Genomic DNA, 15275 nt, shown 5'->3' on the forward strand with positions numbered 1-15275 from the left:
GTTTAAACATATCATAAGATTTAGATGTTGTCCTAATATTATTGAGTGGGGGTAGTACCGTTTGTCTAGTAACAGAAAAATATATGTAGTTGATATTGAAAAGTAATGTTTATTTTGTGGTTTTTCCTTTCTTTTTGTTACAACAGCCAAAATATTAGCGTGGCATACATTAAAACTGTTTGCCTTTTTCGGTGTTTGTTGTCTTAAATGTGATGCCCCCTCAATGACAATACTGACAGTCCTGATGACATAAAACTCCATTAACCTGGCAGCGACAGCCACCGCTGATGTCCCCGGGACCGTTCGGACCCCAACGTGGTCCTCGAGTGGCCCAGCATATTTCCGTACTACACCCAGCGCAAACCATCCAGTCGCAGCCATCGGATTTGGACAGAACTGCCAAACACGTGGGACATCGCATCGCTTGACCAGAATCTACCAGGTTCTTCAATGTCTGCTCTGCGACTAAATTGTCCGCTATACGCTGCTCTTGCTCCTGCTGGCGTTTGTTGTCCTGGCAAGTTTGACCTGTGTGAATTACCTGTTTTATTAACCAAGTAAGTATAGGGATAAAATTGATTTGTTACATAAATACCTTGCAAACTAAACAGTTTTCCTGGTAGCAAACCTGGCAAATGAAAATACCGGCATCTCCAGCTACCTCGCACCAGCCAATGCAGTTCGGTGTTAAGCAGTGGAACGAGTTCTGCGTTGCAGCTTCGGCTTTTCGTAGGCTTTTATCCAGATATTTGCTGAAATCCTCTTCACTGAGCAGTTGTTTTATCTCACGTTCCTGAATTTCGCTTTCGCAGTTCTCTGCTGACGGACATTTTACAATTACGTCATTTGCGTTGATAATCGAGCCGGCTAAGCATTCTCTGCAAAACATGTGAAAGCATTCTCTAAGAATAACACCCTCGTCTGTTCCGTAGGGCAGCAAGCAAATCGAACATTCGAATGGTTCCGGATTAGGAACAATACTGGCTTCGGTAAGGGTTACTAGCTGAATCAAATCTTTGAGCTTTAATGCGTTTGGTTCCTTAGCTTCAACGAGTTGTCTCTGAGTAAAATTACGATCCTCCTTCCTTTTTCCTAGAATACCTTCAATTTCCGTATCCTCCAGGATTCCTTTACATTTGTAGCGTCTGTAAGGATAAGGACACGGCGCGGAACCAGTAGCATCTGGTAGGATCTTAGCTTTCAGACAGGTGTGACAAAAGGAGTGCGTACAATTAGCTAGTGCCATAATGCTAGCAGTTGGAATCATCTTGCAGCAAATCATGCACTTTGAACGCTCACACGTAGGTACAACCAAATACTGGCGAAATGGTCTTTTGTCAGGATTGGTTATCTGAAATGTAATGCATTAAATTAGATAAAAATCTTTGCAAATTTTGGGAAAAACTGGATGAGATTTTACTCTCATTAAAACCGTTAATGAAATGTTTAAAAAAAAAGATGCAAAAAAAATTAAAAAGTTTGGAAAAAGGTCTAAATTTAAAATCAATAAAATCTGCATTCATGAGTAACGAATAAATGAGAAAAATATTTAAACGGGTAGTAAGGATAAAATGAAATCCTAACTCTAGTTTAATAAAAATCTCTCGAATACCTCCTCTGCTTGTGCCATGGTAGAAAAGAAACAGAGCAGAAAAAAAATATTCTGCTGATCGAGCCGAACAGAAATATGAAACTGGACGAATGTCATAAAAAAGTGATCACCGCGAAACGAACCGTCCATGATGCGGGGCTTTACCGTGAACTCGAGTGAATTTCGTCATAGCTATTCTCGTATTTTTTTTTAAACAGAATGTGCATGCTTCAAGTCTGAACTGTGGCATAATTCATTCCAGTTTTGTAGGTATTAGTGTGAGTTTAGGGTACCTAGAAAAAAAATTACACTTTTTTCTAGAAATGGCATTTTTATTGTATTCTGTTTTAGACAATTTTTTGACAAATTCGGCAAAGCCCAATAAAACCAGGATCTTAAATTATTTGAAAAAATGATTATCTTGCCAACACTACTTTTTCAAAACGTACCTCTTCGGCACTTAAGAAAATTTGAAATGCACCAAAATAACTGTTAGATTACACAATTTGTCGCTTTTTAATGTATAACATTAAAAATAACATCATTGAATAAAAACAAAAATGTCGACGTGAAGAATCAACGGGTTGAGGAGTTTTCACCGTTTATGGTAGGAATTTCAATTTAAATATGTAAAAATAATTTTATGTGAGGTATGCGGTGTCTGAAAATGTCATACTTTGTACTACGTAATATTTGAACAACCTTTAATGTTAATAATTTTACTCAGTCATGCATATATTGATTATTTCTGTTTATTTTAAGCTGGGGAACTGTGTTAAAATGTTTAAATAAGATATTAAATGAATACAAATAGAACACAATAATCAGTTTGTTTTGTTTTTTTTCCTTTTTCCTTCCTTGAGTGAGTAATAAAAGTTTATTAAATTATTTTTATAAATTATTCATAAATTATTGCTCTATTATTTTATTTCTTGTTTAAAATAAAACATTGAAATTTTGAGTGAGTGCTTGTTTTCACATTTCTTTAGATCAAGCTAATTTGCATTTCAAAAAATCGAGGAGAGCTCGCCTGGAAATACCCAATCGGTTGTATCGTCTGACTTTCAACTTAAAACAAGTTATCACGCGTTTTTTCAGTTAGGCACAGGTTTCTGTGACTTTCGTCAGCATTCAATTAAAGTTTTGTAATCAGCAAATCATGTGCAGAATCTTTCGGGCGGTCTTCCAGTGACGTTATACAATGTCCGGATTTGTTCTACAGGTCTAGTTTATGACTTCGGGATTCGATACGAACACATACACCAGCAGACCATTTGAAAGACCAAACAAAATAAAACGCTGAGTTTGCGATAAAAGAGTTGGGCTTTGCGAGATTTTATAAGACACGAAGTGTGTGCTGCAGGAAATATACATCAGTGTGAACAGTGGCAAGCTTGGAAGAGGACAGTTATCGCGGGCACTCTGGAGGAAGACATTGTGAGTGTTTGTTGAAACTTAGTTTTAAGTAGTCGGTTCTCCGGAAAATATTGATGACGCAATCTGGATTTGTTTCGGATGACATTTTCTGTGCACAATCTCTTCTTTAACTACAATGGTTATATTTGTTGATCCACGTTGTTGAAAACTTTGAACCTGTCTGTCACCAACAGCGGTATTGTTCAGAGCTAGTGATTGCTCCTACCAATACTGGTACAAGATGAGCACTACCGCAGAACTAATGCAAGCGGCATGGGATGCTACACTGGTCCGGAACTTTGAACCTACCAAGTGTTTGCTATGCAACCATGATCTTCGAATCCACGAAGGTGTTATCCTGCGGGACTGTTTCCACATTTTCTGTGACCGCTGTTTGGTTCGAACGATCAAGATAACCATGCTGCACAGCGTTCAAGTACACTGTCCTGCACAAATGATCGGTGATCGTGGCTGTATGACCTTGCTGCAGGAACGAGAAATTCGAGAGCTACTGTCAGGGGAAGATTACCGAAAATACGAGCGGAAATGCTTGGAACTAGCCGAAACCGAAGCGACATCCAGTGTTCACTGTTTGGTGCCGCACTGCAAAGGCTGGATCGAGCTGACTGGATTTGTGTCTTCATTCGTGTGTCCGGTTTGCTCCTGCAAGAATTGCTTATCGTGCAGAGTAAGTCAAAAGTTCATTGTATCCCAATTAGGAAGCAGTACAAAGTGGAAATTTGTTTCATTCCAGGCGATCCACATAGAAATGACTTGCAATGAGTATCAAACTTTGAACAGCTTCACTTCGGGCACTCCGAGTGGCTCAAATCGTGGGAAACCACAATCCAACCCAACCGTAGACCTGGATCAACTATGGTCGGCATCGGAAGCTGTACTAGCACGCAACATGTACTCTTCGAAATGTCCAATATGCGATGATGACGTTCCAATCAACGGAGGTGTCATTCTCAGGGACTGTTGCCACATTTTCTGTGAAGAATGTCTGATCAATACAATTAAGGCTACTCTCGACGAGAACGTCGAAGTTCAATGTCCGGCATTTGTGGACGACGGCCAGCAGCGGTGCAGCACCATAGTTCAGGAACGTGAAATTAAGAGTTTGCTCAAGACAGAAGAGTACGAAAAGTTCGAGCAGAGATGCCTTGAGGTGGCCGAAGGAAGCTTCACGTCCAGTGTTCATTGCTTGACGCCAAATTGCAAGGGTTGGGTCGTGTTGGATGGAAACGTGGAATCCTTTCGATGTCCGATTTGTTCTGTCGAGAATTGCCTCTCTTGCAAGGTGAGATTCGAACTTATTGGCATAAAACTTTTGATAAACTGTTCACATTTTCATTCTTTAGATGATCCACGTGGACAAATCTTGCGAAGAATACCGGGCCGAGATTAAGAGAAACGGAGAGGAGGAACTGTCAGAGAGTGCCATCAAGGTTTTGCTGGAAAATCGCGAAGCTGTGCTGTGCCCAAACTGCAAGAGATTGATCATCAAAAACGGTGGCTGTGACCACATGACTTGTCTCAAGTGCAGATATGAGTTCTATTGGTCGACGCTGGCTCCTTATCGTAGATAAGCCGGTTGAAGTTTACGTATTCTGTGAGAAAGTGTTTGATCATTTATACGTACATTAATACTATTTTTTGGAAAAAATAAACATTCACTTCAATTCAAAGCACTCTTTTATGTTTATTTTGACAGACCTAAAAAAAAAATCTTAAAAATTGCTTAAGTTTTTCTTCCATCAATTTATTTAACAATGACTTATTCTATTTAATTTAACGTGTCCCATTCAGAAAAAGCGCGGAATTTTTTTTTTGGAATTTCGGGACCCAAATTAAATCAAATCAGCTTAAAAATATGTTTAAAAAACAAAAAAAAAATTATCGATTGAGTTTTTTTCAATTCAATTCATTTTGAAGGCGGGGTAAGGTTGAATATTGTTTTTTGTCGCTTTAGTTTTGATATTATATGTAAATAATATGACTAAAATATGTTTTTTCGTATTATGAGGTCGAAAAAAACGTTTTATTGAAAAGCCATTCAATACCTAATCTGAATGAGAAAAGATGTAATTTTGCAAATTTATGTTATAATCAAATCATTTAATAATCGATATAGTTTGCTTGTCTTGGGAAGTTTTTTTCTTTGAACTTTTGGGTTTAGTTGATATTTGTGAAATAAATCTTTATATCTTTATAACCGGGACCGTGGTGTAGGGGTAAACGAGGTTGCCTCTCACCCAGTTGGCCTGGGTTTGATCCCAGGAAGGTCCCGGTGGCAAATTTTGAGACGAGATTTGTCTGATCACGCCTTCCGTCGGACAGGGAAGTAAATGTTGGTCCCGGTCTAACTTAGAGGTTAGGTCGTTAACGCTCAGTCCAGGTGTAGGAGTCGTCTCCCTGGGTCCTGCCTCGGTGGAGTCGCTGGTAGGCAGTTGGACTAACAATCCAAAGGTCATCAGTTCGAATCCCCGGGTGGACGGAAGCTAAGGTGTATAAAGAGGTTTGCAATTGCCTCAACAATCAAGCCTTCGGACACCTAGTTTCGAGTAGGAATCTCGTAATCGAGAATGCCAAGGCAATGCTGTAGAGCGAATAATTTGATTTGATTTGAAATGTTTATATTTTAAACTCACAACTAAATTTTTTTTATTTCAAACTATATGGGTGAATCAAGTTTATGAAGATTTTTTCTAGTGCAGATTTCATTCTCAGTATTAAAGGGTTTGATTTACAAAGTTAAAACTGCTTGATAACAGCCGCAATAAAAGCGGTGAATTACCAAATGATTCACAAGTGTTTGCTTCGTACTGCTGACTTGATATCTGTTTGGTAGGAACTGATGCAATCGTGCCGATTTAACTCTTGAATGACTTTGAAATTCTGATTGAAACTATCCGTGCAGATATGTTTCATGTTTGTATATCATAAAGGTGATTTTTTCAGGTTGACATCACATCCCAATAATTGATAAAAATGAGTCGGTCATCTTCAAAAGGCACAGTGCAGCAGAAGAAATGTCCAAAATGCTGTGAAGTCAAGCCAGACTTCAAATGCATGGTTTTAATCAACTGCCAGCACATGGTTTGCAGATCATGTTTGAGCTTATATTTGAAGTACTGCGGAAAATCGGGGCATCGATGTCCTGTGGATGATTGTGAAAAACTAATGGAAGAAGCTGAGGTACGAGATATTATGGAGCACACGCGACCGACGTGTGAGCTGGCACCGGTGGCAAATCATTGGAATTGGAGTTCACGGCGGGAGGAAAAAGTGCTGTCAAGAAGCGAGAAGGAGCCTGGATATTCAAGCTACTTTCCAAAGGAAGATTTTCCAAAATTGCCATCATCGTCTTTGGAGGCTTCAAAGGACTCGGAATCGAATAAATACAGAAAAGTTATTGATGAACCAGTTCCAAGAGCATCGGGATCGTATGAATCGTTCAAATCTTCAAGAAAGGAAAAATATGATGAAAATCAGAATGAGATGCAAACTGATGTTAAGGATTGGGATTCAACATCCAGGATTCGTTTACGAAAACTTATTGCAGAAAAAATGCATAAAAGTGTAGATTTCGTGTTCGTCGCATCCGAAGCTGAACTCTCACTCAACATGAGTTCTGTAGAATGCTTGATATGTCAAGATTACATGAAAACCGGTGAAGGATTTACCTTCCCCTACTGTTCCAGTTATTTTTGTCGAACTTGTTTGACTCAGCCGAAGTCGTTTAGAAATGATGTCATTCTGTTGTATAAGGACTCTACAAATGAGAGCAAGAATTGTGCCGTAATCATTAATACAGAGATGAAAAGCTTTCTGCAGAAATTAATTGACGTACCAACGAATAAAGTTAGCTCCTTGGTATCGATTTATGAAAACAGTGATGCCGAGCATTTTCATGGTAAAAAGTCTGCCGATAACACCAAGGTTAGTTTCGGTTGCTCCAAATAATATTCATCAAGATAGATCAATATATCCTCTATCATTTCAGAAATGCACACCATCGACATCTCTTGATGCAACACTGAACAAATCTGCTGGCAGAACTTCTCAGCTAGATTCCATGTCTGAGGCAGTTCTTGTTCATACTTCGAATCCGTCCACGTGTGAATTTTGCTACCATCAAATCGAGGCAAAAAGAGGTGTGATTCTACGAAGCTGCTTCCATGTTCTGTGTAAAGGCTGCTTGATTGAAACAATTATGAAAACTCTCGAAACTGGCGTGGAAGTCCGTTGTCCCATGGTGCTGGAAAATAACCGGCGTTGCAAGACGATTATTCAGGAGAGGGAAATCAAAAGTTTGCTAACTGCGAATCAATATGATGTTTATGAGAGGAAATGTCTGGAAGCAGCAGAAAATGCCATTGGCTCCAGCGTTCATTGTTTGAAGCCAAACTGTACCGGCTGGATCGTTATTGAAGGCTATAAGGAATCTTTCAGCTGCCCGGTGTGCTCCAGTGTAAATTGTTTGTCGTGCAAGGTAGTTTTGTAATACATTTTAATGTGACTTTCCATAATTTTTTTGCATACATTACAGGCAATTCACCGAGGTAAAACATGCAGCACATATCAAGCTGAAAAGGGACCGAAATGTGACAAGGATTTGTCATTGAAAGAAAAACTGATGGCGCTGGATGCGCAACAGAAAATACGTTGTCCCGAGTGTATGAGCGATAGTTTGAATCCTCCAAACAATAATTTTATAAGGTGTAGGGATTGTCGTAACGTGTTTTCTCCGCCAAAACCTGAATCGAAAAAGTAACTGTTAGGCTTATTTTGACTGAAAAATAAAACATTTTTTCCTCTCATGATTTGTTAACCTTTCAAGTTTCTCTGAATAAAACCGAATTGAATCGAATCAAATCAAACAAAATAAATTGGGTTTTAATTGTAATTTTTCTCAAATCCGAAAATAAACTATGATTTTCCACTTCACTCTGCTTTTGCTACATAGCAGTACCATCATCTGGGGCAGATTTTTAAGCCTTAACCGCGTTTGACACATAATGGTTGGGTGCTCTATGTTTTGTTTATTCAAGGTCAAACAGTAATACGCGTTTTTCTCGGAAGACAGATTTCAAAAGACGATAAGAATTGCATACCGTCATTAGGGGTGACATTGGGTCTGGGGGTGAGATTAGGTCATACAAAAATGCTGAAATTTGTAAGACCTAATCTCACCCCTCAGACCCAATGTCACCCCTGATGACGGTAACTTTTTTGATTGCAATGAAAACGGCTAAAACATCAATATTAGTCCCATATCTGTTCCACACTTAACGCTCATTAAGTATCGTACCACTTGTGAGATAAGGGTTTAAGCTGCGACTAAAGCGACAATTTTGTTTTCTGTTTAGAGATTTGTTATGATGATAAACGAAGGACGGTATGTTTTCTCGCGATGAAGTCATAGGTTAGATGAAAGCGAAAGTTGCCTTTATGCTTGATTTTCTATTATTCTAGAAAAAAAAACCAGTAATTATCGCTTTATGATTTCCTGCTAATATTTTTTGAATGCTCATTGCAATAATTGTATTATTTTTGGGTAGCTTTTAGGCCTATACAAAACGTTCCAGAAACTTAAGCTTTTGTGTTTTTTTTATTTATCAATAATTATACAAATAGTTTCAAAATGTCCAAACATTCAAGTTATTATTTCAAGCTTTCGTGTCAATTAATATTGTTTTTTTAACGAAGCTTTAGGCTATTTTTAAACGTAAGTTTACTTTTGGAAAATCGATCGACCCAGAAAATCTTTGAAAATTCGTGCACGGGTTAGGCAACGTCCAAGTCTCTAAAAATGCCACCTGGGCCTTCTGGGATCGAACCCAGGCCGACTGGGTGAGAGGTAACCACGTTTACCCCTACACCACGGGTCCCGGCGATTTTTATATTGCTCAATATTTTCGTCGGATTTTCATCATTTTGTAAGAAAGGCTCTATTTCACCTCTTGGTGATATTAAATCAGGGTTTGAATTGCTGCAGTTACATATGATCTTATATCACAGCTTCACTAAAAATAATTTCCAATTTTCGATTTTTTAACGACTTTAAATGTTCATTTTTGTGCAACTTAGTATACATCCGATAGTATCGCTTAATTTTCACATTTTCAAGTTTAAACAATCATATCATTGCAAAAAACGCGTTATTTCTTGAATTGGGTTGTGCAGGGTTATGATATTGATTTGGAGCAAATATCGTCATTGACGCTGTTCCATGGCTTGTTAAATCGGTACAGGGAAAATACCACTATAGTTCTATTTGTTGAGAAACTATTCTTAAATATTGCTACATGTATTGTGATACATATAAACTCACATACTACTCATATACAGTACTTCTTATCTTCGTTCCCCCGATAACAATTGATAACAATCGAACTCTTGACAGATAAGTCAACACTTATTGGCACACTTGTGTTAAAATTTCCAGTGTAGTAGTAAATACTCCTTATCAACTAATAAACAAAATTGAGTTGAAAGTTGCCCAAGCTATCGAATAACCAATTCCTTTTAATTTTAGAGCTCGCGTCTACTAGTCATCCGGAAATCTACAGAAATGAGCGATTTGCCCAGCAGTTCGAGTAATCCTCTTCCAACAAAGCCTCCGAATGAATCTGAACTGATGCGAATCTTAACCGATGCTCCACTGGCCAGAAACTTCGAAGCAACCAAGTGTCTGCTGTGCTACCAGGATCTTGAAGTCGACCAAGGTGTCATCCTGCGGGACTGTTTCCACATCTTTTGCGACCCGTGCTTGATTCAAACAATCAAGGTTACAATTGTGTTCGACGTACAGGTGCACTGTCCGCAAATTAATGGCGAGCAGCGATGCAGTACATTGCTGCAGGAACGTGAAATCCGGAGTCTGCTCTCGGGGGAGGATTACGAACGGTACGAGCGGAAGTGTCTGGAGTTTGCTGAAGGTGGTAACGCCTCCAGCGTCCACTGTTTGACCAAGAAATGTAAAGGATGGATCGAGGTGAATGGATATGTTGACTCGTTTGTTTGCTCGGTTTGTTGCCAGAAGAATTGTCTTTCATGCAGGGTGAGATTTGGGAAATGAGGATCCAACTTGGAATGATAATATGTATGATTCATTTTAGGCAATTCATCAAGGCAAAAGCTGCAAAGAATATCAAGCGCTTAAATTCATCATAGAAGATGCTGAAGATGATGATTTAGATGACGATGAGTTGGAACAGTATTTTTCACTGGTATCGTTAGATAGAGAACTTGCAGCACAGTTGCAGATTGCAACTCAATCAAGCAATTTGGAAAATCCGTTCAGAACGAAGCCCACCATCAACTTGGAGGAATTGTTGGAGTTATCGGATGCCATTCTGGTTCGAAATGCCGTTGCTTCCAAATGTTTGATTTGTGATGAGGACAAACCAGCCAATGAAGGTGTGACCTTACGAGATTGCTTCCACTTCTTCTGTGAGGACTGCCTCGTTGGAACAATTAAGGGTGCACTCGATGAAAACGTAGAAGTACGTTGTCCAATGATACTGGAAGATAGCCAACGTTGCACCACTGTCGTACAGGAACGTGAAATCCGGAGTTTGCTGAAGCCAGAGGATTACGAAAAGTACGAGCAAAGGTGTCTGGAAGTTGCGGAAGGCGGATTCGCTTCCAGTGTTCACTGTTTGACCCCAAACTGCAAGGGATGGGTCGTGCTGGATGGCAACAACAACGTGCAATCCTTCACCTGTGAAGTTTGCTCCAGTGAGAACTGCTTGTCGTGCAAGGTAGTTGTACGAATTATTTATTAAGATTTTATCTAATTCCAACTTGCAATTTTCAGGCGATTCATCCTGAAAAATCCTGCGACGAGCATAAGGCAGAGGTGAAGAAAAGTAACGATGAGCAACTGACGGAGGCAACCATCAAGGAGAGTCTGGAAAAACGTGAAGCGATGCTATGTCCGAGTTGCAAACGGGTGATTACGAAAAATGGCGGGTGTGATTTCATTCGGTGCAAGTGCCTGTTCGAAATTTGCTGGCCCACGCGTGGTCCCAGATGGGGCCCGGCCGGAGAGGGCGATGAAAGTGGAGGTTGCCACTGCACGCTGGAGCAAAGGTGCCACCCCGAGTGTGAGGGATGCCACGTGTACATCAAGTGAGCTAGCTGAGCTTACGAAGAAATCAAAGAATAAATGAAGTTTTGATTGAATTTCCAAATGACTTATAGCTTAATTTTTTGTTAGAGATTTTTTTTTCATTGATTGAAGTAATGTTTCGTTTTCTGTTTGATGAATTGGTTTGTTATACATCCTGAAATAGCAACAAAAAATCTATAATGACTATGAAACATATTTTTTTGAAAAAAAATAAATAAGAAATATCGCTCATGACATAAAATCAAACAACCGACTATTAGTTTTTGCCAAGTTTATATTAACACAATTGAATACAAATAAAAAAATCATGTTTCAGTCTGGTATTTTTATTTCTTCGATAATCACAAAAAAGCTCTTGCCAAAAAATGTCCCAAACTTGTTTGATTTTAGGGTCCACAGAAACATATTTAATATTTCATAAACATTGAGACAAGGGCGAATGGTTTTCTCCAAAGTGTTTAGGAAGAATTATTCTTGGCTGATTTCAGCGTGATGATGGATGAATTCTTACAATAACTTAAATATTTTTCAAGTCATCTAATTTGTGTGGAAGTTATTTTTGGAGTTGGAGTCGGATCAATCAATTTACATCAAATCATAGTCGGAACTGTTACATTCCAAAACCGAAGCCCTGAAAATTTGTTTGTGTTTGAAAATCATTCATTACTCGTTTGAAAACGTTTCTACTTGTATGTGAAATGAATCCTGTTCGCCACATCTTTCGCTACTTCGCCAAACTCATACATGAAAAAGTGCTGATCTGTATTTTCTAAAGTCAACTTATCGAAGCCAACCCGGCTTAAATGTCATATACTTCAGATAGATAGCGCACCCGTTCATTCGAGTGCCAGCGCGTGCAGTGATTAGCAGTGAGTTTGCCATCAGTTTCTCGGAATCGTCAGCGTAATCAAATTGGAAATGTATCATCGCACAAATCAAACAGTTGACCCTGGCCTTGATACGATAGAGTGCTTTATTTGCGGCGCTGATACTCCTGCGATGTCGGGTATCGTTTTGCAGAACTGTGGCCACTCGTTTTGCATTGAACATCTCAAGTACACTATGCAGTACGGGGAAGTACCCGACGTGGACCGGTGTCCGTATCCGTACGGGAAGTACATTTGCAGGAAGCGGCTGGACCCGGCTGAAGTGCAGTTTGTACTGCAGTATGGTTTGGGAACGCAGGACGTTGAAGATCAACCAAGGATGAATGCAGAAGTGCCAAGTATGACGACAGATTTCGATCAATTACGTGTTGCGTCGAGATCTGCAAAGTTTCCTGAATTTGGCGAAAGTAGTCGTCAAGTGAGCCCGACGAAATCACCATCATTGAAAGACGATGCTCAGACTGATCTCATTCGGAACTTAAGGCCGGCCAAGTGTCTTCTATGTGGAGACGACTTGAAAGTGTACAAAGGATTAGTTTTGACAAGATGCTTCCACAGTTTTTGCAAAGATTGTTTGAGGGAATGGATAAAAGCTGGACTCGAGTTTGAGGTCCGAGTTGTCTGTCCCGTTTGGATGGGTGATGGTAGTCACTGTCGGACAGTGCTAGGGAAGAAAGTAATCAAACATTTACTATCACGGGAGGATTACGAGCTATACAAAATGAAAAGTTTGGAAAAGTCCGAAAAGAACGACTTCAATCGAAATCAGACCGAATCGAAGGTTGATTCCATTGAGTGTCCATGCTGTTCCAGCGTTATTTGTATAGCCTGCAAGGTATGGTCCTGTGAAATAAGGTTTATTGAAATTAAAGCACTTCTTTTTTAGGCAATTCATCCCGGACTAAACTGCACCGATTACCAAGCTCAGTTGAAGAAGGCAGCCGATGAGAAGTCTTCAGCAGATGCCATCCAGGCCCTGCTGGAAACAGGGGAAGCAATGCTCTGTCCAAACTGTCAAGTTATGCTCATGAAGGTAGACGGGTGTGATTATGTTCAGTGTACGATTTGTAAGTTTGAAATTTGCTGGCGTACTCGAGGTCCTCGATGGGGCCCGGATGGATCGGGTGACATCAGCGGCGGATGCCGTTGCAAAGTGGATGGCGCGAAATGTCACCCCAAATGTAAGGGCTGTCATTGAAAGAAATTTTCCTCTCTCTTAAATTTTATGATAAAACAAGAATTATGAAATGATTGAATGTCTTGTGATTGATATATCCGAAGTTAAGCTAGATGTTTATGTTTGCTACCCACGCGATTTAATAATTGTTTTGTTTTCACTTAAAGTGTGATAAGAGCGCCGGTATGACATCAACATCCATAAAGTTTTGTTTACAATGTCTCTGCTTGTACTAGTCTTCCATACTAACTCGTGTGTTGTGTGCATAAGAATGCGATATCTTTCGCGAAAAATATACACACGATCAAACGCATTATCGTACACCAATACGAACGATCAAATGTGTTCATCGCGTGAACACTAGGGTGTAATATGGTTGTATGGAAAAAATAAAGTTGTCCAAATTTAGCGAGCACAGCAATTTTTCAGTTCCTTTTGGGGTCCTAAACAACTCCCCAAAGTTTGGGAACGATTGGTTTAGTCCTCACTTTGCGCAAAGCGATTCAATTTTCCATATAAATTTGTGTGGGAAAAACCATTTTTTTGGATTTTGATATTTATAAAATCTACGTTTCACGCTGTACTAAAACCGGAATCATATTCGAATGCTCTGGAAGGTGCCCTACAACTTTCCCGAAGAGAGTATGGTGCTAACTTGCTCCTGGGTAATTCTCTACCAACTCACACGAAATCGGGAAAAGTTGCCCCGACCCCTCTTCGATTTGCGTGAAACTTTGTCCTAAGGGGTAACTTTTGTCCCTGATCACGAATCCGAGGTCCGTTTTTTGATATCTCGTGACGGAGGGGCGGTACGACCCCTTCCATTTTTTAACATGCGAAAAAAGAGGTGTTTTTCAAAAAATTGCAGCCTGAAACGGTGATAAGATAGAAATTTGGTGTCAAAGGGACTTTTATGTAAAATTAGACGCCCGATTTGATGGCGTACTCAGAATTCCGAAAAAACGTATTTTCCATCAAAAAAACACTAAAAAAGTTTTAAAAATTGTCCCATTTTCCGGTACTCGACTGTAAAAATTTTTGGAACATGTCATTTAATGGGAAATTTAATGTACTTTTCGAATCTACATTGACCCAGAAGGGTCATTTTTTCATTTAGAACAAAATTTTTCATTTTAAAATTTCGTGTTTTTTCTAACTTTGCAGGGTTATTTTTTAGAGTGTAACAATGTTCTACAAAGTTGTAGAGCAGACAATTACAAAAATTTTGATATATAGACATAAGGGGTTTGCTTATAAACATCACGAGTTATCACTATTTTACGAAAAAAAGTTTTGAAAAAGTTGGTCGTCATCGATCATGGCCGTTCATAGTCATCCGCGACAGACACGGATGACGAAACAAAGAGAAACGCAAAAAGTAACTTTTTCAAAACTTTTTTTCGTAAAATCGCGATAACTCGTGATGTTTATAAGCAAACCCCTTATGTCTATATATCAAAATTTTTGTAATTGTCTGCTCTACAACTTTGTAGAACATTGTTACACTCTAAAAAATAACCCTGCAAAGTTAGAAAAAACACGAAATTTTAAAATGAAAAATTTTGTTCTAAATGAAAAAATTACCCTTCTGGGTCAATGTAGATTCGAAAAGTACATTAAATTTCCCATTAAATGACATGTTCCAAAAATTTTTACAGTCGAGTAACGGAAAATGGGACAATTTTTAAAACTTTTTTAGTGTTTTTTTCGATGAAAAATCCGTTTTTTCGGAATTCTGAGTACGCCATCAAATCGGGCGTCTAATTTTACATAAAAGTCCCTTTGACACCAAATTTCTATCTCATCACCGTTTCAGGCTGCAAATTAGCATAGCATAGCATAGCATTGGTGTCTACCCGTAGCTGCTACTTCGTTATTGACCAGGACCCCCAAACATTGCTCCGTGGACCACAGATGAAAAGTAGGAACCAATCATCACCCCTTCGCAATTTTCAAAGGTCCCTATCATGCTGATCAATACCGACGCCGGCCACGACCAGAGGTAAGACACGGGGAAGTGGATGGGAATGTTAGTCCGATACTTGAGTGATGGGACCGCCA

At 39.3% G+C, this 15275-nt stretch overlaps 4 protein-coding genes across 5 annotated transcripts; 3 read left to right on the plus strand and 1 right to left on the minus strand.

Moving 5' to 3' along the window:
• Positions 1-86: 86 nt before the first annotated feature.
• LOC120420137 (ranBP-type and C3HC4-type zinc finger-containing protein 1-like) lies at positions 87-1440 on the minus strand. Its single transcript, XM_039583097.2, has 2 exons — positions 596-1440; positions 87-541 (listed from the first exon to the last, which is right to left on the minus strand). The coding sequence occupies exons 1-2, from the start codon at positions 1280-1282 to the stop codon at positions 221-223; spliced, it is 1008 nt and encodes a 335-aa protein (XP_039439031.2). The 5' UTR covers positions 1283-1440; the 3' UTR covers positions 87-220.
• Positions 1441-2762: 1322 nt separating this feature from the next.
• Positions 2763-11465, plus strand: LOC120419632 (ranBP-type and C3HC4-type zinc finger-containing protein 1-like). 2 transcript variants are annotated; one of them, XM_039582391.2, is made up of 4 exons: positions 2763-3028; positions 5972-6952; positions 7017-7505; positions 7563-7834. In XM_039582391.2, the coding sequence occupies exons 2-4, from the start codon at positions 6002-6004 to the stop codon at positions 7785-7787; spliced, it is 1665 nt and encodes a 554-aa protein (XP_039438325.1). In that variant the 5' UTR covers positions 2763-3028; positions 5972-6001; the 3' UTR covers positions 7788-7834. The 2 variants fall into 2 exon arrangements, with proteins under 2 accessions (XP_039438325.1, XP_039438329.1); XM_039582395.2 differs by lacking the exons at positions 5972-6952; positions 7017-7505; positions 7563-7834 and adding exons at positions 9552-10076; positions 10135-10779; positions 10836-11465 and having other exon boundaries at positions 2875-3028.
• Positions 2972-4662, plus strand: LOC120419646 (ranBP-type and C3HC4-type zinc finger-containing protein 1-like). The gene is made up of 3 exons (XM_039582406.2): positions 2972-3695; positions 3762-4310; positions 4372-4662. Exons 1-3 carry the CDS (start codon positions 3249-3251, stop codon positions 4597-4599), a joined length of 1224 nt encoding a protein of 407 aa, XP_039438340.1. The 5' UTR covers positions 2972-3248; the 3' UTR covers positions 4600-4662.
• A 510-nt stretch (positions 11466-11975) lies between the features above and the next one.
• Positions 11976-13288, plus strand: LOC120419655 (ranBP-type and C3HC4-type zinc finger-containing protein 1-like). Its single transcript, XM_039582418.2, has 2 exons — positions 11976-12872; positions 12924-13288. Exons 1-2 carry the CDS (start codon positions 12069-12071, stop codon positions 13233-13235), a joined length of 1116 nt encoding a protein of 371 aa, XP_039438352.1. The 5' UTR covers positions 11976-12068; the 3' UTR covers positions 13236-13288.
• Positions 13289-15275: the final 1987 nt, after the last annotated feature.

The sequence above is a fragment of the Culex pipiens genome, chromosome 2, assembly GCF_016801865.2.
Source record: "Culex pipiens pallens isolate TS chromosome 2, TS_CPP_V2, whole genome shotgun sequence".
Lineage (NCBI taxonomy): Eukaryota > Metazoa > Arthropoda > Insecta > Diptera > Culicidae > Culex > Culex pipiens.